This window comes from Hemicordylus capensis, chromosome 4 (assembly GCF_027244095.1).
Source record: "Hemicordylus capensis ecotype Gifberg chromosome 4, rHemCap1.1.pri, whole genome shotgun sequence".
Taxonomy (NCBI): Eukaryota; Metazoa; Chordata; class Lepidosauria; order Squamata; family Cordylidae; genus Hemicordylus; species Hemicordylus capensis.
Window position 1 is genome coordinate 183,137,504 of NC_069660.1, and position 26,038 is coordinate 183,163,541.

General features: G+C 42.4%; 1 protein-coding gene across 4 annotated transcripts in view; it reads right to left on the reverse strand.

The window, feature by feature from the left end:
* CTNNAL1 (catenin alpha like 1) overlaps positions 1–26,038 on the reverse strand; it is a 76,873-nt gene that overhangs the window by 44,614 nt on the left and 6,221 nt on the right. For 3 of the 4 annotated variants that reach the window (XM_053243875.1, XM_053243876.1, XM_053243874.1), the window contains exons 2-4: positions 6,360–6,549; positions 3,669–3,856; positions 3,001–3,120 (exon numbers count right to left, since the gene is read on the reverse strand). In XM_053243875.1, coding sequence (XP_053099850.1) covers positions 3,001–3,120; positions 3,669–3,856; positions 6,360–6,549 — 498 coding nt within the window. Of the gene's footprint in view, positions 1–3,000; positions 3,121–3,668; positions 3,857–6,359; positions 6,550–16,530; positions 17,585–26,038 lie in introns of those variants that run through there. The other variant, XM_053243877.1, reaches the window with a different exon arrangement.

Below are 26,038 nucleotides of genomic sequence, written 5' to 3' on the forward strand. Positions count from 1 at the left end.
CATGGCCCCCGAACTCCCCAGCCGGCTCCGTGACGGAGCCGGCAGTCATGTGGGTGGCCGCTGCAGCCACCCAGAGCAGACTGTCTGCAGGCTAAGCCCGCTCTCCCTGCAAGCCCCCTAGAGGCTCTTCTCACGGATCGTGAGAAGAGCCTCATTGTGTTTATGGTGGTGGCACTGATAGGCTGAGCTGTTGTGACATCACAACGTATTCAACTGCTTAGGAAACTAAGCAGTTCATAGTCCACCTTCGGTCTGAGGGAACAGAAAGTTGTCTGTTTGGACAACTTGGGAATAAAACCTACGCAAGAGCAGGGTAAGAGGTCACATGTAAAGAAGCTAAAATGGAAAGGATTCCAAAGACAAGAAAATTGAAAGAAGGATGCAGAGTAAAGGAATGGACAAAGAGGAACCGAAAGAAAGCAGACGATGCCTGGAGGAAAAGGGCAACAGAGTCAGGGAATAGAGGAGAAGGGGCCAACCACTGAAGGGATTCTGAATAAGTTTCACAGGGGCTGTATACTCTGGAGTGTGAAGGAGGAAGACAGGAGTGCTAGGAAGAATGATCAAGAGACAGGGTGACTAAAGGAAATGGCTGCACAATCTAGACCCTGATGGGAATTCTGCCAGTTGTTGCTTCTACTGTGTGCTGTCAGGGCACAATTGTGACCTGCAACCCATGTAGGTTCAGTTGTCAACCAAGACAAATGTAGAATGCAGATAATAGAAACAAACCTATATGGGTCTCATATAAAGTTGTTGCCAATAAGCAGAGCTCAACATGCATGATCCTGATCAGGAAGGGAGTTAGACTGCTCAGCATCTCACTGCCACCTAACATGCTGTGAGGAAAGGGGGACATGGGACAGGGTCTTCTCAGTCTACCCAAACTTTGGAACGTCTTGCCCCAAGAGGCTCATCTGGCCCTTTCCCTTTCCCTTTCCCTTTTTTTTTTTTTTTTGAAAACCACTAAAGACAGCCTGTTTTTCTCTTTTGCCAACCCCAGTCTGGCTCTATGGCTGGCTGTGTTTTTGTGCTGCTCAAGTTTTTATTGATGATTTTTTGTTTTGTATTTTTGTTTTAGACTTTTTGCGATTTTGGGAACCCTTTGGTAAAATACACATTTTAGCATGTATAATCTTTTTAAAGCTTCGGCTACCTTGGTAGGGAATCTGAATGCAATGGAACCAGTTTGTTATTGGCTATTTTAAGTGGGTGACTAAAATCTCTTGTCTCATTGTACAGCTCACTTTGCTAACATGTCTTATTATAAAGAGGTCTAATTAACAGACAGGTGTTTCCTGACATATATATGCTGAATTTCTGAAACGGTTATAAGGACCACCCCACCCCCCATCCTGGATCAGATGTTGATTTTTAAGATGACAATGAACACTGCTATTTTTCCCACATGAAGGCAGGCTGGGGGGGAAATGCATTGCTTTCCTCCATATATTTTATTTATTTAAGATCCCGCCTTTCTATCATAAAATATAATGCCCAAGGCAACTCACAATAGTTAAAACCACAATATACAAAACTAGAAACAAAAGCATCAGTAAAAAAAAATCCACAACACAGCAGCAACTGGGAGACTTATTACACAGCAGTCAAACAGTAGTTAAAGCATCTACATTAAAAGCTTGCCAGAACAAGAATACTTTTGCTCCCTGCAGAAGTCCAGCAAGGATGGAGCCAAACCAATCTTGTTGGGGAGGGAGTTCCGTAGTCTAGGTGCAACTGCAAAGGCACTGCATCGCAACAAAACCAGTGTCAGATATTTTGATGAGACACACGGAAGGGCTTCGCTCACTGATATTAACAGGCAGGTATACTCCTATTTGAGAAGGAAATCCTTCGACTTAAGTGTTCTGGTCCCAAGCCAGTTCCTGAATTGTGCCGGGAAACATACTTGCAGCCAGTGAAGAGTAGGGTCACATGATCCCAAGAGCCAGCACTCATTATCAGCTGGACAGCTGCACTCTCTACCAGCTGAAATTTCCAAACACTTTTCAAAGGCAACCTCACACAGAGCACTTTAAAGACACATGTGATGTTACCAAGGCATGTGACCTGTCTAGGAATGGTGCCCCCTAGCTCCATCCCAGGGAGACTACTAAGGAGACTGTAGCTGATGGTATAGGAAGCCACTGAGAGATTGAGCACAACCAACAGAAACAAACTCCCTGGTAAGATTCCTGCACTGACTGCGGTCACCATCAAAAACTGTGTTCTACCCAGATTTGAGAGCTGTGTGAGCTCCAAACTTCTGGTTGTGTGGCAGCAAGGTAGGAGGAAAACAGCCCAGGTTCCTCCTACCTTGCTTCTACACAACCAAAAATTGGGAGCTCACACAGCTCCCAAACCTGAGTAGAACACAGTTTTTAACTGTGTGGATGACTTCATTGTCTACCAGGGCAATCAAAGCAGTCTTAGTCACAATACCAAAACCAGGGCTGAAGCCAAAATGAATCTAGAAAATCTGTCTCGTTCAAGAAAACCTGGAGTTGACTAGCCATTATCAAGTGCTTGAGCATCTTGCCCAGCAACTGAATATCTGAAAGCAGCCAGAAAATCTCTGAGATAGTGGGATCTAGAGAGGGTTATTTTTAAAAATGCACAGTACAGTAGTTATACCACTGACTTGATGGAACAATGTCATCCCTAAGGGAGCAATTAACCACCTCTCACCCCCACTCAGTCAGTCCACATCTGGCTGGCTAAATAAGGCAGGACAGACAAAGGTCAAGTGCATGTGTGGTAGGCCTCACCCCTCCAAGAATCTTACCTATATCCTCAGGCGGCACAAATTAAAAATGCATCCATTCCATCAGGACAAGCAGCCATTAGAGGCACATCAATAGTTGTGGTTTTATTGTTTTAACTTTTGTGTAAGCCACAAAATGCATGCTTTTGATGGTATAAAAATATGTTACATACATAACGTAAAATATAGTGCACTTTTTGAAAAGTAGAATAAATAGAATTTTTAAAAATACTTACATTTTGACGGTCTCCAGTTAGATGGGCAAATTCCACCATTTCATTTCCAAACTGACTGAATATTTGCACAAATTCCTGAAAACTACTCACTTTCTCTAGCTGCTCCATGGTTACAAGGACCTACCAATATATTGAATAAAGTTATCAATTGCACATTTTTAATATCACTGACAAACAATTGAAAATTTCCAAAACATTAAAGTCAATTTTGCCTTTTGAAACACAGTTGCACATTCTATATTATTTGCCTCTTCAATTCAAATTGTTTGTGTTTGTTATTCCCACTATAATTCCTTATGTTCATTATTCCCACTCTGGCTGCCCAGAAACGTACATTTGGGTGGGGTATAAATCTAAATAAATAAATAAATAAATAAATAAGCAAGCACATTAAGAGTTCAACCTTGTGCTTTCCTGTGTAGGAGTACCATATGAAGGGGTAACTTATCTACTAAATAACAGGTGCTATCCAGCAAAAATTAAGCCCTTTCAAATTCCAAATTATGAAGACATTTAAACACATGCCAATCTACTTCTCACTGAAATAAATGGAATTTAAAATTGGCTGGATCATGCACTTGCATCCAAAACTCTGATTTTCCTTTTTCCCACATTCTTTGACAGACATTCAGGAGCAAAGTGCCAGTATTCAACAAAGCTATGAATACCTTGTTTCTAGAAGTTATAATTTGCTTAATAACTATTCTGTCAGCTAACACCAATACTTTCGTCACTGAGGAAAGCAGCAGTCTTGCAGCCTTTACCACTCCAGTTTTGTCGGTGAAAATGGTTATCTGGCCATCAGATTCTGGGTGATCAAAAGTAGCTACATCCGTGAGCTGTGCGATTGTCTCACCTGCAAACGAATGGAAGTATAGCCAATAAAACTATTTCAGAATCGTTCAAAATATTGAGAAATGGACATTGTCTTAAACCAACCTGGCTCAAGGTGCAGGTCAGACTTCCTTAGGAGGTGAAGTTGGTTGCCAAGGGAAATGCAAGTCCTCCCCTTGCTCAACCCTCAGTTCCTTTAAGTAAAAGAGGCAACCTGCCCATCTCCAAAGCTGAAGCATGACTTTATGATTATGCAACTCCCACTTCTTTCCACAACAACAACTAGTCAACAAAAACCATGTGACCAAATGCCATTACTTTGAGAGTTTCCCTTTTCCCTCCATTCCACAGATTGTATTTGCAGAATGACAAAATTCAAACGCAGTGGCATAAGAACATGTGTTTTCATTTACTAGGTATGTATTACCAGGTGCGACAAGATGGTGGAGTTGCAGGGCTGCTGCTTCCAGTGCCAGCCCACAACCTCTCCAAGTTCTCAGTTCACCCAGATAGCATGTTTCAGTGCTGCAAGGCAGAGTTTGTTTTTTGTTTTGCAAACTTTCTGTTCCTTACTACCCTCCTGCAGCCCAGGATTTGCTGCATCATTGTTGAAAGCAGATTGCCCCCTGAGAATGCAGAAGTTTGGCCATCCTTATTTCAAATCACCCGGCACCTGGGATTTACCACCCTCCCTCTCAACAGCTTGAGAAATCAGAAGTGACAAACGAAGCTCCAAGAGGTCAGTGGAATCATAACCCAAGTCTCTGTTTAAAATAATTACATCAGACCCCGTTGAGGAGCTAAGTCATTCCACAATTTCTTTAGTTTTATGTTTCACTTTACCCAACAGACTGTATGCCAGTGATGAACAGCAGGAGTTAGTACAATTTCAGCAAAACTGTAGAATACAAGCAAAGGGAATTCCCTGTAGGAAGATCAGACATTGCTCCAAACTAAAAAGTTTTAAATTGCAATTCTTCACTGGAGATAAAATCAAACACTAAATGAGGTTGTTCAGATTTGCAGCCAAGACTGGGCTAAGGAAGCCAAGAATGGGTTTGGCTGCATGTGAGAACCACTGGTATTGAGCCCGATCCCGGTGGCACTTCAACAGCAAACCCACCTAAGGAGCACACCTCATAAACGAGGTTAAAGGAGTGAGTGCTCCCTTAGCCCCATTTTTAGCCTACTTTCCAACAGGATTATGAGATCACGCGGCTTTCTGTGTGTGTGTCCATGTGTCCCCTGTCTATCAACTTTGCAATGCCTGGACCAATATGAACCAAATTGGGTACAGTTGTAGGAACACATAGGGACACCTCAATGGCATAGTTTGTGATGATGTCATCCACACCGATTCAAGATGACAGACACATAAACTTTTGAAGAGCAAGTGGGCTAACTTGTGAATCGCCTAGCAGATTTGAACCAAAATTGCTGCAGCTATAGGGACACGTAGGGATTCCCAAATGGCGTGGTGTGTGATGACATCATCCACTCCAATTCAAGATGGCGGCCAGATGAACATGAGGCACGGTGTGTGATGACATCATCCATTCCAATTCAAGATGGCGGCCGCATGAACATGAGGCACAAGTGGGCTAATTGTGGATTGCCTAACCTATCTGAACCAAACTGGGTACAGTTGCAGTGAGTGACACACAGGGACACCTCAATGGCATAACTCGTGATGATGTCATCCACACCAATTCAAGATGGTGGATGCATAAACTTTTGAGGCACAAGTGGGCTAACTTGTAAACTGCTTAACCAATTTGAACCATACATAGGGACACTTCAATGGCGTAGACTGCGATGAGGTCATCCAACCCAAATCAAGATGGCAGGCAAAGAAACGTTTGAGGCACAAGTGCACTAACTTGTGGACAATTTAACCGATTTGAATGAAATTTGCTACAGCTGTATGGACACATAGAGCTGCCCCAACGGTGTAGTTTGTAATGATGTCATCTGCCCTGATCCAAGATGGCGGATGCATGAAGGTGCAAGAGATCTAACTTGTGGACCTCAATTTGAACCAAATTTAGTCCAGTTGTAGAGACAGTGAAGGGAAAGTAGACTGATTAGTTCTTACTAGAACAACTTGTTTTTTAATGTGTGCAGCATTGGCTGCTTTAAGCCAACGCTGCTACACTAATGGGCACCCACCCATTGCTGGGGGTATCCCCACAAACCACTACGCACTCACGCAGTGCATTGTGGGACTTCTGGGGGCCGGGATGATGCATCCCGACCTCCACACTGTAAGGGGAAGCAGCGGACCATCTGAACGCACAGGATTGTGTACTCTGGCCCTCCCAGACGCAGCAGTCATATCGTCTGCAGGGAAGGTGAGCTTTTACTGCCTTCTCCGCCACCCACCTTGAAGCCCTCTCACATGATCGTGAGAAAGGACTCAATGGCTTTAATCACCAAATCACAAACTCTTTTCAATGGCTGACAGAAGGAAGAGTTTTCTGGGATCCCAACAGCAGTCTCTTATTTTCTAAATAACACCCTCCTACCTGCTTGCTTTGCCTCAATACAGGCAACATTCATTTCCTCTTTCAGCTCCTGGTTTTCACTGGCTATAGCTTCACCAACCATAACAAATCTCCCAACAGCCAGGTTAACAGCTTGGCCCACTTGCTGGATTGATTTCAGAGTCTTGTCTGACCGCTTTGGCTTATCCTTATGGTTAATAAGAGTGGTTATCTGAAAATAAAAGTTCAACAATTAGAATTATACATTAAACAGTACTTAGCATGCTTTGTACCCAAGAAGTTCAACATTTGAAAAAACAAGAACTAAAATTATATGCAGCTAATAAAATAGAATCTTTTCTATCAAAGTTCACAGTACAACAAAATGGTTTGTTTTCCAACATGCCACAGGTCTATTGTATTTGGTATAATAAACTAAGGCCCAAACATTTACCAAACCAGAATAAGCATATGGCTCTCCTCTCCACTAAACAATTAATGTACCATGTAAGCAGGGCATTCTCAGTCCACATTATGCCTCCTTCTTTAAATCAGGCTTACATTAAGACAGGACTCTGCAGTTTGTCCCAAAGATGATGTCTCTCTATCACATCAAAGGCCGAGGATGAATCTATAAAAGCTGCATACAATTTTTTGGGAGGGCCATTGGTATACTTCTATATCAAATGGTGTAACACAAAAATCTGGTCTATTGTGCTATGTCCTGTTCTAACTCCAGTCTGTTCTTGGATAAAGAATGGAATTTTCTTCTTCCCACTCCACTAACTTCTGGAGCAGAAAACAACTGTAGATTTTGGAGCAAACATCCAATAAAACAGACTGATAGAAGGATTTGACCTATCTCTCTTCTTATATAATGGAAAAATTATGCTCAGTTTATAACCCTCTGAAATTATAGCATTCTCATTAATGTAAGTAAATAGTGTGGCCAACAGGGGTGCCCACCAATCAGAATTGATCTTCAAAACTTCAAGCGGTAACATATCTTCTCCCAGTGCTTTATTAATTGTTACACAGGAAATTAATCTACATACTTCCTGTACTCTCACAGGAGACCATCGTGGACATGATGCAAGGGTATGTTTAAATGAAATATTACAATTATTTGTAATGCTGGGGGTATTTCCAAAAAATGTTAGCAAAATAGCCATGCCAAGTACTGGCAAGGATTTGGGCTTCAAGAACAAAATTCCTTCCCTTTAGTCCTGTAGGAATTATTTTTCAGAATTTAGCTTCTCTCTTTTCTGTAACTGCAAGTCCCAACTCTTTCCATTGCTCATTTATAAAGATACCCCCCCCCCGACCCATAAGAATGTTCTTATATGCAGTTTGTTGTGTGGCCAATGTACTTAATCCTATTTCAGATTTAGAAAGCCTAACCCTTCTGGTAAATTATGCTAGCAGTTTCTTAGAATTTTTACCATTTTTATCATACCATCCAACCTTAGGAGAGACCAAATGTGGTCTTAAGGCAGATTTCACTAGAAAAAGTACCCACAATGGATGAAAATATGTCCCTAGGATTAGCATGTCCCTCAATGGCTTGCAGAACCAGATCCATCAAATGAGGGCTATAAAACTGTTCTTGGATGGTTTGAGATTCAGTTGTAGACCACTGCCCACTAACAATGGTACCCTCTGTGATATCCATTGAGGAAGTTCGCAAACAAGGGCAAGATAGAGAGAAGAACAGTTAAGGGTAGATGGCCACTATCTTGTCTATCTAGGATATTATAACATATTTGAGACAATGAATTCCTAGAAAAGAATGTATAGTCTATGACGCTTTCCAATTTACTGTTAAGAAATGTAATTTTTTTTACTGTGACTGTTTTTATCTGTTTAATGAATTTTTAACTCTTTATATTGTTTTATATATTATGTTTGTACAACTCGCCGCGGCCAACTCACCGCCGGTCAATTGGATGCAGCCAACTAGCCACAGGGACCAATGCAGCTCCGCCCCCCTGCAAGCCCATCCTTTCACTTTGGCTTTTGTTCCGGAGGGAACAAGCCGGAGGGAGGCAAGAGGAGGCTAAATTTCCACCTACCACCCACCAAAGCATGTCTTTCATGTTCTGCAGTGGAAGGAAGAATCTCTCTGCATTCCTACCTGTGGGGTTGTGCCTCATGAGAAGTGAAATGTCAGGTGCAAAGCCTGCACCAGAGCTTTAGAGCAGGCAAGCTACCATTTTCCATCTCATATTGCCCCATCGTGGGTCTTCCCAAAGCAGCAGCAGACCTTGCTGCTAAGTTCTCTTATTAAAGCAGACTATCTCACGTGTATCCCAGGGATATTAACAGAACACTTGGGGGATCTGGTGTGTAGTTGAATTTTGGATTGTTTTGCAAAACTCTTAGGAGATTTCCTGGCCAAGGTGTGTGTGCCCAGACTACAGCCCAATCTCTTGTTCATGCAACAATAAATTAATAGATAAAAGCCTAACAGTCTGTACAATCCTGCAGAATGAATGACTGGCGTTCATCTTGATATCTTCTCTGCCATGTAAGCAGTTTTATGCTGGGCCATAGGGTGCAGTGAGTTGTAATTTCCTGCAGAGAATTAAAAAACAACAATACAACATGCACACACAACTTGGCCAGGAAATCTCCTCCTAAGAGTTTTGCTAAACAATTCAAAATTCAACTACACGCGGCGAGTTGTCCCTGCGGTGTGTTGGCCGCATCCAACTGACTGGCGGCAAGTTGGCCACAGCGAGTTGGCCACAGCGAGTTGTCATAGACCCCTTGGCCACTGCCTCAACCTGAGATATCAGGGAGAGCTTTGGGTCCGGGAGCACTCCCAAGCTATGTACCTGATCTTTCAGGAGAATGTAACCCTGTCCAGAACAGGCAGATCTAAACCATCTCTAGGATCCCGACCCCCCACAGTCAGTACCTCCATCTTATTTGGATTCAACTCAGTTTGTTATCTCTTATCCAGCCCATTACCAACTCCAAGCAGGCATCTAGAGGTGTAATGCCATTTCCTGATGAAGTTGACATGGAGAAATAGATCTGGGTGTCCTCAGCATATTGATAACACCCAGCACCACACCTCCTCATGTTTTCTCCCAGCAGTTTCATGTAGATGTTAAAAAGCATTTGAGACAATATGGAGCCTTGTGGAACTCCACACTTTAGTTCTCACTTTGCAGAACAGCAGTCTCCAAGCGACACCATCTGGAATCTACCAGAGAGGTAGGAATGGAACCAATGTATAACAGAGGTTGCCACCCAATCCCACCTTCCTCAGGCAGTCCAGAAGGATACCATGGTCGATGTTATCGAAAGCTGCAGAGAGATCCAAAAGGATCTGCAGAGTCACACTGTCAACAGCCAGTTGGAGATCATCCATCAGGCCGACCATGGCAGTCTCAACCCCATAGCCCCCAAGGAAGCCAGTTAGAAATGGATCTAGATAATCTGCATCATCCAAAACTGCCTGGAGCTGAGTGGCCACCACCCGTTCAATCACCTTGCCCAACCATCGAAGATTGGAAACAGGTCTGTAATTAGTTAACTCTGAGGGATCCAATGCGGGTTTCTTCAAAAGTGGTCTAATAAAAGTGGTCTAATAATAGCCTCCTTAAGACAAGGGGGCATCCTGCCCTCCCTCAGAGAAGTATTTATAATATTTACCAGACGCTCTCTGATAATATAATTACCAGATGAGATAATTCAAGTTGGACAAGGGTCAAGGGAACAGGTTGTAGGGCACACAGTCTGAAGCAGTTTGTCCACTTCCTCAGGCGTCACAAACTGAAAATGATCCAATCTAATCCCATAAGAGGAACTGCTCGACACCTTTACAGTAGTCTCTGCAGTAACTGTGGAATCCAGCTCGGCCCGAATCTGAGAGATTTTATATTTATATAAATATAAATTTATTTATATATAATTTTCATCAGAGCTAATATGAGCATCAAAGTCACCACAGACTACAATGCTTGCTTCTGGAAAATGTTTGATACAGTGTTCCAACGCCTCAGTTAAATCCTTCCAAAAGCTCTCTGAATACTGTGATGAATTTTTTGGAGGAGTATACAATTTTAAACAGACCAAGGGACTTGTTTAACCGTTCTGGTTACTCTCAATCAACCATGCTAGAATAAAATTATTTCTAGAAATGCTAATCACCCTGACCTCCAAATTAAGTTTTACTGAAAGTAATATGGTCAGGCCTCTACTGGCCCTTCCATTCCTACAGGGTTTAACTGCAGGGGAATTAAATGACAGAAACCCCTGAAGATATAAATCTGTACCTTCCTTCAACCAGGTTTCTTGAGGACAAATAATATCAAAGGATCCCAAAATCTGAATCCAGGATTTTATTAGACCATCCTGCAATATTCCATGACAAGATATTGAGAGTATGGGAATCTCCAGAGCTATCTAGTCAGGGGAAAAGCTGGGGCTGGTGCCCACCACAGATTGGGTTAGGCCTCTGTCTCAGCCCGTTTCCTCTACGCCGTGACTGATCTCTATTTCTCTTAAGGTTTCCTGCCAGTTTCTCAAGTTCTAAATTCATCTGAACTGGCGGCGGATATATTTGTTCTTTTAATGTAGAAGGCCTTCTCCCATATCTGGAATCAGCATCTTTCCTTAGGAACAAAGGAAGCTGCCTTACATTGAGTCAGGCCATTGGTCCATCTAGCTCAGTATTGTCTATACAGATTGGCAGTGGCTTCTCCAAGGTTGCAGGTAGGAATTTCTCTCAGCCCTATCTCGGAGATGCCAGGGAGGGAACCTGGAATCTTCTGCAGGTGAGCATGCAGATCCTCTTCCCAGAGCAGCTCCATTCCCTAAGGGAAACATTGTACAGTGCTCACATATAGTCTCATCTCACAGTGCTCACATGCAGTCTCCCATTCAACTGCAAACAAGAGTGGACCCTGCTTAGCTAAGGGGGCGATTCATGCTTGCTACCACAAGACCAGTTCTTCTCCTTCTTTCCTTAATTAAAATATTGTTAGGATATGTGACAAATGGTGGAAGACTACAAAAATTCCTCTTAACAACATGTCTTTGTTTATAGACTTCTTTTGTCTGTTTACAAGATTTGAGTATATGAAGAGACAATTATAAATTGAATTAAGTCTCTGGATATTCTGGGGAGTTCTTCATTTAAAAGATATACTTTCATCTTCAAACTGATGTAACGGACTCCAAAAGGCACATCTGCAGTCTATATTGGGGAAAAACAGATCTACAATACCACCAGATTTCCTGGGATTAGCAGGATATAAACAGGAACATTTTAGATCCCTTTTATGATCCCAAGTTTCCACCACATTGGCCAATATGTCTCTCTGGACTTCAGTTCTGGTTCTCCATGAGCCATTTAGCCTTTTCAGTGGCCAATTAAATATTGAAATACAAACGGGAGAGCCCTCTGGAGGGTTAGTTTTCCCCAATACAATTTCAGGCTCCTGATCTTCATAACTTTGTTTTAACTTCTCCTTAAAAGATTCCTCTTCTCTTTCCCCTACCAATCCTATCATAGAATCTGTTTTATTATTCTCGTCTAGGGAGGATTCATGCCACTCATCTATTATAATCAGGCCAGGGTCTGAAAATGTCAGATCTACACTATTTAATGAATTCCTTGAAACTATATCCTTAGCTATTGGCTTATGCTGATTCTTATGCATCTCCCAGTCTGATATGGTTTCATTTAATTGTTCCCTTGGTATCTGTGTTTTAAGGGTTGGAATATTAGCATGTTCATGTCCAGGGTCCAAAGGAAGGTTATTTAAGTCATTATCAAAGGTCTTAGTAGAGGGGGCAACTGTAAGTATACCTGCTTCAATAAGTTCTAGCATCATCATGTTGGCCTTGAGACTTGATATGTCCTTTCCTAATGAATCCAATCTCTTAAAGATCTTCCCATAGACCTGTGCTGAGAGAAAGCACTGATCCCGAAGAAACTTAAACATATTTGTAAACTTTTCATTGTCAACAAGTAGATAATTATCCATAGAACTATGCAATGGTTTTGGAGTTGGAATAGGTTGAGATATACCTTTTTGATTCAAAACACCTGAGAGCATTAAATTACTTGAAAAATCTGGGTCTATGTGGGGTGTGTGTGTGTGTGTGTTTGTGTGTGTGTGTGTGAGAGAGAGAGAGAGAGAGAGAGAGAGAGAGATAAACACATAAAACAAAATATTGATCCTTTCCTTAATTTTCTTTTAGATTATTTCAGAACAAGAACGGTGGCAACAAGGAGAGAGTTATATTATTATCCTAGAATTCAAAACTCCAACAACCTTCAGAGTTATATACCATAATTAGGGTCCCTCATAGCCTTGCTAAATTAGTGCTGTTTGCTAAAGGAATTAAGCAGAGTAAATATTAAAGGGGGGGTGATCAAAATCAAGCCTCCAGTACTCCAAGTGCATCGCCAAGTGCACACTTAGCAACGCACTTGATGCGGCATCGAGGCGCACCTCAGCAGCTGCAAGTTTTATATTCCCTGGCCTGAGAAGCCAAGGGAACAAGAACAGGCTCCCCAGTCCTTGGACTAACACTCCCCCGAGTGCTTTCTATCAGCTTCAGCTGATATGCCAATTGTGTCCATTTCTGGAAGAGAATGACCTCAAAAGAGTAGTGCACATACTGATAACTTCGAAGCTTGACTTTTACAGTGCGCTCCGTACAGGGCTGCCTTTGTATACAGACTGGAAGCTTCAGCTAATACAAAACACAGCAGCCAGTTTGGTCTCTGGAACAATGGAAAAATACCATATTGCTCTGCTTTAAAAATATGATACTTGCTGCTTATACATTTCCAGGTGAAATACAAGGTCCTAGTTATTACCTATAAAATCCTAAATGGCTTAGGCTACTTAAGAAAGGGCATCGACCTGTCAGCATATTAAAAGTACAAGACAGGAGACTGGAGTGAGCTTAAAAATGCAGCCTGGCCTCCAGATAACCCTAAATACACCGTGAGATGAGCAGAGTGCATTGAGGGATTCCTCCTCAGTCGGGCATTCTAGGCACCCGGCTCTGGGTCTCCTCGGGCTGCCTGCCGATCCCAATGGTTCACACGAGCAGCCCCATCTTGGTAGGGCTGCGCAAGTTTGGGTAGGGCTGCTTGTGTGAACAGCCTCAACATTTACCAAGTGATTAGGGGCATACTGTGGGGGGAAAACGTTCTTGGCATATAATCAACTGTATTCACTCTGATTTATGGTGTGTGTAGACTCTCTGCACACAGAAAACTAGCTTGTCAGGAAGGCAGCACCAGAACCTCTCTGCCCAACATACTGTTTTCTCTTTGCATGGACCATTTTCCTATGCAGAAGCATTTAATTAAGTTAGTCCCAACCTGCATTCCGAAGTGATACATGCCCAGGCACATGTTTACCATCTCAATAACAACTAGACAGAAGTGCATGTTTGAAACCTCCTCAACATTTTTTACCTAGACAAATGTATTATCTGATGATAAAACATCTGACTCTTGTTCAGACAAGCACTTAAGATTACATGTTTTCATCTATATTAACTGGAGTCAAAACCTTTTCCTGGAACAGTAAACAACTAAAGCAGAAAGGGTGTGTTTGCTTTGCACTGAACCACAAGTGAACATGCGTCTGTTTAATACTGGATCACTGAATTTGGTTTATGCTGAACAACATTCATCTGCTTCTTAGAACTGGAATTCAATTCTCTGTCTCCCTCCACCCCAATTCATGCACTCCAGTTACTCCAGCTGCTCTGAAGCAACTAAGTTGTCCTCACAGGGATTATATCCCAAGCCCTGCACATTTCCCCCCCAGATCGCCAAAGGTGAAGTCTTTGACCAGGAGGTGATCTCCACAGGTGAAGTCTTTGAAACCAACAAAGGTGAAACCCTGCTAACTGGACAAAGAGACACCTTTTTAATATGGTGATTCTCTTTATTTAGCAGAGGGAGAGTAACTGGCCCTATCCACCCCCAACACAGTACTTTCAGTGACTGTTGCTGGTGTCTATCTTATGTTTCTTTTTAGATTGTGAGCCCTTTGGGGACAGGGATCCATCTTATTTATTTATTATTTCTCTATGTACACCACTTTGGAAACTTCTGTTGAAAAGCTGAATATAATTGTTGTTGTTGAATTCCTCATACTGCTTTTTATTTATTGTTGAATTTACATAGTTAAAGAAAACAGAGATAACAGTCTATGCTAATCACACCAAAAGTCCCAATTAGTCAATACTCTTTCTCCCACACAGGCCAATCAGATGTCTCTGGGAAGCTGACAAACAAGAGACAGATAGCCTTGCACTGTTTTTGTCCCAACACCTGGTAATTAAAGGTATACTACTTCTGCATATACAGAAATAGTATATACTTCTGGATATACAGGTAGCATTTAGCCATCATGCATGATACATTCATAGAGAACAGGTCTATCAGCAGGCATCTAGTCCTTTTTTTAAAGCCACATAGAGGCTATCACCACTTTCTGTAATAAGTGAGTCCCAAAATTACATATGGATAATGTTACAACAAACCCCATTAGAAGAAGCTTGAAATTACACTTGCAGCTTTGCGTTTTTAACATCTCTCATTATGACAAACCAGATTCAGTTTGACCAAAACACCGCAAACAGCTCCTTTTTGAACCAAGGTTTAATCACCAAAAGTGATTGTGGCTGGTTCACATGTTTACTTACTGAATAGAAGTGAGTGGATAATTTATCAGATTCATAATGGCATCCATATGTGAACAGGCCATCAAAGATTGTCATACCCAGAACTTTCGTATAATGCCATGTTAATTCAAATAAAATACTTTTAAGGGAAGACAGTTCATATATCTGGCTGAGAGTCAAAGTGCGGAACATCATGAAATGATAAGTCACAATAATGCCTATGTGAACCAATTCTACAATTTTCAGATTTCCATCAAATATGAATAATACTAGCCACCTAATGGCTCAGCAGGGAAGTAACTTGCCTAGGGAGCAAGAGGTTGCTGGTTAGAATCCCCACTTGTATGTTTCCCAGGTTATGCGAAACACCTATATCAGGCAGCAGCAATATAGGAAAATGCTGAAAGGCATCATCTCATACTACATGGGAGATGGCAATGGTAAACCCCTCCTGTATTCTACCAAAGAAAAACCACAGGGCTCTGTGGTCACCAGGAGTCGACATCAATTCGACGGCACAACTTTATGAATAATACTAGGCAACTGTGTATTACATGACAGACACAGCAAATCAGATGAGCATCATTAGTGGTGCTGATTTCACCAGTGCATATCTTTGTTGCATATTGGTGATCAATATGCAACAAAGATATGTACTGAGGGTCACTTGAAAGACCACATAAAAATGAGCAGTGAATCAGGACCACTGCAAATCTCTAGGGAGAACTTCTGCACCAATGCACTGTCTAGTCTTAAATATCATTCAGGAAGCTAAGTCATCCCTCAAATATAGAACAGCAATTATACATCTGAGATGGAAAATGAAGAGGCACAAATCACCAGGACACTGCACAAGCTGCATGACAGAAAGAGTACCAGTTTACAGCAGCATCAGTCCAGAGGAATAATATAACCCCTGAATAGTCAAGTTGTTCCATCAATCAGTTAAATCCAAAATTAAAGCAAGGGAAAGGTTTCTGCTTTACTTCTGTTAAGATACATTGAACAGAACTATGTCAAATTACACCAGGTTAGCTTTAGTTCACAATTCACTTGCAAGTACACACTTAGCTTGGGATCTCTCTCAACAGAGAACATTTAATCTGGTATTCCTTGTAAAGAACCCTGATGTAAACCCTAAATTCACAGCTTCAACTTGGAAGGAAAAGGAAGCAGAATGAACAGTGATGATCAGGGATTAACATTAAGGATCTGGGATGCAACATGAGATCTGGCCCTTCCTGAACAGGCAAAACAGCTTCTACATTAACTTCCACATCAGGTTATTTTGATACTGGGACTTGACTGAATCCATATGAGTAGTTCTAAGCAATTTACAGTAAGATGCAGTTGATATTTTTTTAGTATAATCTACTCAGAGATTTTGGGTGGAAAATCCACCACAGCAGAAATATTTGGATTCTAGTGTTCCCCAGTGTACTGGCAATAGAACATAAGTCTAAACATAAGATTTAGCAATTCATTGTAACTGGGTGTCTTATACCCCATCAATCCTTGTACAAATTAGTTAGCTTCTTACCTTGATACTGGGACTTTCCTGAAGCCATATGAATAGTTCCAAGCTACTTATAGTAAAACATAGCAGACATTCTTTAGTATCATCTACTCAGAGATGTAGGTAGAAACTTTTCCCATACTTTGATTTTCTGTTGAAAGTTTTCCATTCCTAAAATGTATACTTCACTACTTGAAAAAATTCTTGATACAGCATGATAAATTAATATGGTGGAGGTGGGGTGTTTGGGGTTTTTTAAAAGTGTATAAATAGGTCGCACAACATGCCAAATCAGATAACAATCTATTTAGGGATCCGGCCCATGAAGTTCCTTCCTCCAGCCCCCAACCAGTCAAGCTTGGGGTGGAGGAAGGAGCTCCATGCGGAGGGGGGGAGGGGAAGGAGCTGCTGGAGGGTAAGAATTTCAGTTCATCTCCCCCCCTCCGCCATGCTGTGCTGCTCTGCTTCTTCCTCTCCCATGTCATTGGCATGTCCGGGTGGGGGTGGTGGGGGCGGTAGGAAGGTGAACTGAACCTTCACCCACATCAAGCAGCTCTTTCCTTTCCCCCCAACTGTGCAGAGCATCTGCCCTGAGCCCCCAAGACTTCCTCTCTGCTTTCCTGCTGTGCCGATGCCATGTGGCGGGGTGTGTGTGTGTGTGTGTGAACTAAAACTTCCCAACTCAAGCTGCTCCTTGCTTCCCCCCTCCCACCATGCAGCGCACCATCTGGCCCACCACCCAATTGAGATTAACGCCTCTGATCAGGAAAATTTGTATGGTAGTGGGTTGTTGGGGTTTTTTTGAGAAAAGCTAATGTAAACCTTGTGCAAATGAAGGAGAAATTTGTATGGGAGAATTTTCCAGATTTTTCCCCAATTCAAAATTCTCCAGAAAACTAATATCTCTGCATCTACCACCAGCTGGTTGAGTTCTCTATGCTGGAGTTCATTCTAAACTTTCCATCTGCAAATAGGAAATGAAAATCTTAGTGTGCAATCCACTTGAAGGTTTTCCTATGCAAACCCCACTAAAATATACAGTGGCAGCCCAAGAGCACAAGGCTGTCCTACTCCCACTCACTGCAACGGGGCTTGTGCAGAAGACCTTCACGGGAAAATGCAATCTCAATATGCTAAAATGCCACTGGCTAATATCCACATCGCATTCACAGAAGAGAGTATATAACCACGTATAATGTTACACAGTTGGATGGATAGGGACATAATAGTAGTTTGTGTCTTTCCTACTCGCCACAGGAAGCACCATACCACAAAGATGTATCAAAGGCTTGAAGAAGCCTAGGAAGGCATCAGATACAACAGCAGTTGTCAGAAGTATCTTGTTCAGGGTCAATTCAGGAAATGTATCAGAAATCCAGCAAGAAAGATTAAGTTGTTTCTCAAGTATGGACAAATCTGCATAGGCACAAATTAACTCTTCTTCAAGTTACTCACTGCCACAGATCACAAAGCCAAGTGGAAAGTTCTTTCTGACAACAGGCCAAAGGAAAAATTCTACAAAGGATGTTTAAAAAACAACAACCCTAAAAAGCACATCATTACAATAATGCAGCTCAGAAACTGCCAAGACCATATAATATTTGCTTCTGGGCAAGAAGGCAGGCTACTAACATCTTTCACAGGCTAATCAAGTTTTTTCTAATGGTCTTTGCAACTATCACAGGCCAACAAACAGTTTGTGAATATCTGTTAGGGCTCATGTGTACACAAAGGTTCTAGTCCAGGGGTACCCCATTATTAGAAGGTTGACTAGCACAGTGGATTGGCTGCCCCTGCAGACCTACTGTCGCCTCCAGTCACCTTCCCCAACCTGCTCCTAAAATCATCAATCATCAATCAGCTTCTTGCAACACACTAGCTGCCACCGTCCTCCATCCTCATCCCTACATCCCTGCCATGTCCCACCCTCTGCCTGTTCCAAAGGCAGAGGGCAGAGGAGCTGAAGGGGCAGGAAGTGACGAAACACACTTCCTTACACTCCACACTCCAACTTCCCTGTTCTGCTTTTTAAACAGGCAGGGCACAATGAAGTAGAAGAAGAGCAGGAGTGGCAGCGCACGCCCCCCACTAGATGGGGAAAGGGGGGTCATTTTCCCTCCACGGCTTTGCAAGGGTTGGACTGAGAGCTTCCAAACTGGCCCTTGAAAAGCTTTAAGAAGAAGAAGAGAGAGGGGCAAGGTGGCATTTTTAACTTGCCCCAAGCACCCAAATGCCTTGGGCTGCTCCTTTTCTAATCCACGAGCTGGACTTTGGCACTAGCTTCAATGCAACTGTGCAGCTGAAGCTAAGTGGAATGGGCCGTATAAACTGCCTGGGGAGAAGACTTCATGGAAATCATATACAAGCCACTGGGAGAACCTCTGAAGAAGAACAGGTATAAATGTTAACAATAAATAAGTGTCCATGAAGGTTACAGCAAATATGTAGCTAAAAAGTTGTAACTTATCCATTCAGCATGCATTTCTGAAAGGACCCTCAGTGTTTTCCAAGTTGTCCCATCCTGGTTTTATACATCTCACTCCCAACCTTAAACATATCTGCCCTTCTAATTTCTTCTGAGACGAATGGAATTTACAAATCCATATTTTGAATTATCATGATCAGTAGCAATGAGTTCTTTACACAGAACATCATTGTAACAGCCAGATGAGAGAAGATACACAAGAGTGATTCTTCAGTTGTTCTACTGCTGCTCACCAAATTAAGAACCGCCAACAGAGTGAAATTAGCACAACTCCAGGAAGCCCACAGGAAACATTCAAACTGACAAGTGTGTTAAATGATCTGTTACCAGCCAAAGCCTTGAGCTGCAGAGCTAATGGAGAAAGACAACAACAAAATGAAGCTCAAGAGGCAAGTGGATAATTAGGAGCAGAAACTTTCCCCTCTCTCCCTCATCCCCCCCCCCCCATAGCACACAAGAGTACAGGATGAAGACCTTCAGCATTTTTAAAAAGTGCAAATTAGTGCTCCCATCATCCCTGACTACTGGCCACTGTGGCTAGGGATGAGGGGAATTATTCTCCAACAGCAGCTAGATGGCCGAAGCTATGCACCTCTGTTCTAGAGAATCCAGACCTGTTCTAGAGGTCTCCTGAAAACATCGCAATGGAAATACAGTGCTAACAGCTACTTCAATCTCTGAAATAACCTCATAGGCCTATAATGTCTGTAGTAGAGTTCCCTTTTGATCCTCCCACTATTACCTCTTAAGAAAAGTTAGATATTCTCCTAGTTAGCAATGGTAAGGAGAGATGTTTAACCTCTCATTCAGTCACTCCACTATAAGATATCCCTCTTTTCTACCAACAGCAAGTTTCCTCTTTTCTGTGTATTTAGCGCCAAAAAGAGAAAGAGATTTATTTTTAACACACACACAATCCAAAAAGCCCTGTTCATCAGAAATGGAAAAATAAGGGAGCAGAGCCATGAACTCTTCACTAGCTTGGCAGAAACTAAAGGATGAAATGAGGGAGGGAAATGTTTCTTTTACACAAGCAGAATGCTCTGAACCATCCGCTCCATATTCTTACCCGCAAGCTTCTCCTGCCTAATAGTGAATAATAAAACTGATGCTCCAGCCATCACATTTAAGGCATCAAACCCTCCACACACAGACCACTCCTCAGTCTGCCAGGCACTCAGCCAAAAATATTACATTCACTGTCGCTCTTCCCATTTCTGGAACAGTAGGCAAAGGCTTATCATATACACCCAGGAGGAAGTAACACAAAACCAGAATGTCTGTTTTGTGACCAGCTGGTAGATAATCTAGCCTTTGCTAGGAACAAAACATTTAACAGCTGAGGATAGATCAGAGATATTTCTAAATCACTTGTCTTCAGAGAGTAAGGGTCATTTTAGTATAAATCAGACCTCAAATATTGGTTTATACCCCAAGACAAGACCATTTAAATCCTTTAAAAACTTCTGTATTTAAATAACAGGGTAGCTGTACATTAAGTTAGCTAAATCTCTTCAATTGTGTATTTATTTCAGTGCTGTGACAAAGTTAAAAGCTTAAAAGAAAAAGATTTCCCCAGAATATGGAACTGTAGGCTAGTTTGGACAATACCATGCAACCAGTCCACCTTTCACAAAAGAGTCATGAGTGGGCCATGAGCATGCACACCTCTCCCACGGCACACTATTCCTTAATTACATGGGATGTGGTTCATTTGAACAGTCCCTCTATAAGCACTCCAAATAAATTTGGATTGCATGTAGAAGGGTAGTTCAGACTAACCAACCCACATGCAATTAAGGCATGGTGCACTGGAGGGCGATGTGAGCGCAAACATCTTAATCATGTGAGAGTCCTGCCCGTTGGAAGATATCATCCTAACCAGCCGTGTGTGTGTGTATGTGTGTGCACACACGTGCACACACATCTCCAAATTTCTTCTGTCACAACTTGGGGTTGGCACTCCCATGCTTCTCCAGCCTTGGCACATGAATGACCTTTTGGATATCCACCCCTGACTCCCCTTAGCATTTACTGTCACTGCAACTATGCTGTATCACAAGTCAATTAAACGAAAGCTATGTTCAACAAAATGGTCCAGTTAACAAAACAGAAGGGGACCAGGGAAGATATGGAGGGAGAAGTGTTTTTTAAAGGTAACGTCAAATACGTAAGCCTGCTTACAATTGCCTTTTTAAAATGTATATCATTGCAATACACATATTCTGTATAGTGCCTCTTTCATCCTCACAACCACCCTGCGAAGTAGGTTAGACAGACAGTGTGGTCCAAGGCTACCAGTGAGCTTTGTGGCTGAGCAAGGACGAACTCACAGCGCTTTCATCTTTTGATGGCAAAAAAGCCACATAAATCTTCACTTCCAGTGAATAAAGTTCTAAATCTGTACTGTTCATTTTTAAGTCAGTTTTGCCACACCTTAGTATATTGACCCTTGGTGTTCAAATACCAAGGGCCTCTTTCTTCACACAGCCTCAAGCTTCTAGAATTCGTCAAGTGGTATTAATAATACCAAGAGTTAAATCTGTTACTTAGCTGCATACCTGATAGATTAAGTCTCCGTTAAAAATCAAGTAAGTGCTCCGTTAATCTAAGCATAGTTTACAGTAAGACAAACCTTGGATAGCGTGAGATATCGACCCAGTTGCTGCCATCCATATTAACATGAGGGAAGCAACAGAACCTAAAACACTATCAACACAGAAACCCAGTAGATGTACAAATAATGGAATTTTTCAAAAGTCACCATCCAATATAATTTTATAAGCTTAAACTAAAAAGGGGGAGGGGAGAGGGGGAAAATGAATGAGGGAGGCTGGAATTCTGCACTTAAAATCTCAATACTTCTTTGCTAAAGATAAATTCTACTCAACAGGATTTAAGTAGCCTAGCAATGCACTGGATTACAGCCGTATGTTCCATTCATATACATATAACTTAAGTTTACTATCAGCTTTATGCATATCAGTAATATTTACACATATTTATTTTAATGTGCATGGTTGATTTACATTGTGTCATTGTGCTTGACTTTTTCCAGATAAGGGACATGACTGCACCCTTGACATGTTGAGCTGTTGAGATTAGTTCCCTCCCCGCAAAGACATCAGTTTTTCAGAAATATTTGTTCCAATTCTGTCCAAGAATAAACAAAGAGAGTTGCAACTTGTAAACATCTATTGGTGTACAAGAAGCATAACTGGCATCACTCCGCGACTCATCACCATGCAGAATCACTTCTTTCTTATTTATTGCATTTATAAACCTCCTATTTTTTTTTTAAATAAAAACATATCTAGGGGTTTACAGACAATCGAAAACAACCAACAATTAGAACCTACCAAGATCAGTAACTATTTTGCTAGCAGACCACAATCAAAAATTTCACTGGGCCAAATTTACTGCAGTGGGTTTCTGGCAAGTACAACTGCAACAAGCACTGCTACCTGCACCCTTCTTCCTCCCACTCACAAAGCCTTGTCAGGAAGTATGGAGGATAAGAGTGGGGAGAGAGGCTCTACACATACAATCAAGACAGAGGGGCAGTTCCCCCCCACCTTCACCCAAATATCAGTCCTCCTCATTCATATCCTCTGAGCCATTTCAAGTAGTGCAAGGCAAGGGAGAAGGATCTGGCCATTCAGGGACCAGGCAGGATCTAGCCTGGAGCTCACTACTTTCTGACACCTACAAAATGCTCAGTGAAAATGTCCACCCATTTCCAGGACATCCTCTTTAAGCACAAACACTTGAAATGTTAACTTGTAGTTAGATTATAATCTGGGTTACTCAGAGGTTGTCTGCTGCCAAATTCTGTGTTAGTAGTCACATACACACTTTGTATATAGTGCTTTCTCCTACAATCAGCACATTTCAATTTCATCGTGAGAGTTGGCAGTGCAACACACTACACAAGCAACATGTATACACAAAATGCAACTTAGTTCCCCCTCCCATAAACTGCCACAGTACTAAACTAAAACAAAAAGCACTCATAAAAAAAAGACTTTCATTAGAATCTCATATTCAATATTGTAAACAAGCCAGTTCACTCTATGTATTATGCATGTCCACTCTTTTACCACTCTCTACTGCTGCTACAACAAGGTGGCTGAAGTGTGTAAAGGGTAGCTAAATTCAGAGCCAGCGTGGTGTAGTGGTTAGAGTGCTGGACTAAGACTGGGGAGATCCGAGTTCAAATCCCCATTCAGCCATGAAACTAGCTGGGTGACTCTGCGCCAGTCACTTCTCTCTCAGCCTAACCTACTTCACAGGGTTGTTGTGAAAGAGAAACTTAAGTACGTAGTACACCGCCCTGGGCTCCTTGGAGGAAGAGCGGGATATAAATGTAATAATAATAATAATAATAATAATAATAATATTATAATATCCACACCTTATGTTGTACCTATGCTCAGAAGTCTGTACACACATACATGTTTTTGTTTAATGACTGTACCTGTGTTGATATTAAAATTCAACCTGGGTACAGGTCCCTCAAATGCATGGTAGAGATAGGAAGTGTACTGTACCTACATTCAGCAAAATGTGTGAATAACTGTATCTGCATACACTGTACACAGATTGTACGAATGTCGGACACAATGTTTGAACAGAGCTATCCAGTTCTTTGAATAACTGGGCATGCCCAAGGGCTTGGGCCCACACAAAGCTATTTCTGACACTTTAAAACAAACACTAAACAGACTCCCATGGCACATCACAACATACGTTTTGCAAGCTACCACCACCCCAATTTCAAAATCTGTTTGCCATACAGGGCAGTGGGAGTGGGGATGAGAAGAGAGACCTGTGGCTACAATCACCCCCATCCCCCCTTCAAGACTTTGGAAACATTTGTACTATATCATGATGAATGCATGAAACCGCCTCTTTAAAGAGTCCTGTAGCACAAACTGTTTGTGCACTCCCAGGAGGGTGGGGGGCGGAGTGCTTTAAAGGACAGGGAAGGCACTGCCTACCTGTCAGCCCCCCCTCCGCCCCTCCCCCCACTGGCACTCTCCAAAACAGAGGGTGCTGTGAGCACTGTAAGATTTTAGGGAGCACAGATTAAACACCCCTCCCCCCTGCTACTGGAACTGTGGGCTCACAGTCTCCATTTTGGGTACTTCAGTTCATGAGACCATGAACTTTTCACCTGCCCATATTTGGCAAAAACTCACAGCTGGTCGCTTGGCATGAGCAAAACATGGGGCAATGCACCCCAAGATCATACTAACTAAGACTGCAAGGGGTCATCCCCAAACTTCTCTCTTTATCTCAAGAGAAGCCAACCCACCAGCAAGTAGACCTAATTCAAAAGGTACACCTCAATGGAAGACAATACTCCCTTTCACAGAGATGCAGCCTTGCCAAGCAATCTCTGCTGCAACTCAGATAAGAAGCAACATTTCCCAACCCACCATTAATAGCCTAACTGGCTGTCAACTACCAGAGCAAAGGTAGTTCATTAAAACCTAAAAACGTGTATCTTTGCACCTGGAATGGCATCTCTGTTTCAAGATAAGCCTTAAGCCTAGCTATTCCGATCTACACTTATGCTTCAACAAGCTATTTCTGCCTTTTGTTCAGCCAGTCACACTCAAGACTGACCAGCTCATGCAGCTATGAACTTCATTGTTCCACTCCAGTTTCTGCCAGTCCAGGGAGGGAGCATGACTTATGAATTGCCTCCGGGCATGTTTTGGAGTACAAGTACTCCTGGCCAAGCCACATGGCCTCGGAATCTGCATTAACCTTTACCCTGCCAGTTCTCAAGGGTGTGAGTGGCAGCTTTTTGCCCCTCACCCTTTCTTTTTCCTGCCATCCCCTGCAAGGAGACCTGCCAGTGCACCGACCTACAAGTGCACTGAATGCACCACCAGACTAAGGATAGGTAAAGCTAACCTTCTGCCTCTTTGAGTCTACTTGCCCCCTTTTTCTTCTCCCTGCCTTTAAGTACTTTCCACGGCACCTTGGTGAAGCTGATCTACCTTCATTTGGACTTTAAGCTAAATTGCTTTCATCAAGATTCTTGTTTAGAACTTTAGCTAAGACTTCTTGCTTTGCCTAATTTTTGCCTTCTTGTACCCCTATTTACCCTTAAATAAATCTGTTCTATTGCATTTCTGCCTCTTCATCTTTTCCAATCACCAAACTTGCTCAAATTGATACTGTAACAGAACTGCTGCTTCAAGCCAAGCTAATTCCCCACCTTAGATAAAAGCATAGTTGGATAGTCTCGCCAGCATTTTGGGGCAGCTCTGGTAACACACTTTAAAAAAACCCCACCACTAAACAGACTCCCATGGCACATCACAACATACTTTTGGGAAGCCCCCCCCCCCGCCATTTCAAAATCTGTCTGCCATGCAGGGCAGGTAGGGTGGGGGGACAGAAGGGTGGCTCTGTTTGGAAATGCAAAACTCCCTCAAATATGCAGAAGAAGTTGCATAGTACTTTGGATCTTGGCCATAATTATTTTCATAGACCTGTGGCTACAACCACCCCCATCCCCACTTCCAGACTTTGGAAACATTTGTAGTGAGATGAATGCATGAAACTGCCTCTTTGAAGAGTCCTGTGTTTGGGGCAATCTGTTCTGTTATGGCTGAACACATACAAAAAAGTCATCACTCAGTGCTGCAGTGAACTGTCCTCTTTGCTACGCAGGGCATACCCTGGTTTGCATTTGGATAGGAGACTACATGTGTGAGCACTATATGGTATTTCCCCCAGGGGATGGGGCTAGTCTGAGAAAAGCACCTGCATGCTTGCAAGCAGAAGGTTCCAAGTTCCCTCCCTGGCATCTCCAAGACAGAGCTGAGAGAGACTCCTGCCTGCAACCCTGGAAAAGCCACTGCCAGTCTATGTAGAGACAATACTGAGCTAGATGGACCAATGGTCTGACTCAGTATCAGGCAGCTTATTATGTTCCGATGTCATCAAGTGATGACACACATCAGCCTTTACATCCCTTGACTCAAAGCAATCGGCTCTCAAACTTTTCCAGTTAAGACTTTAGCCTTC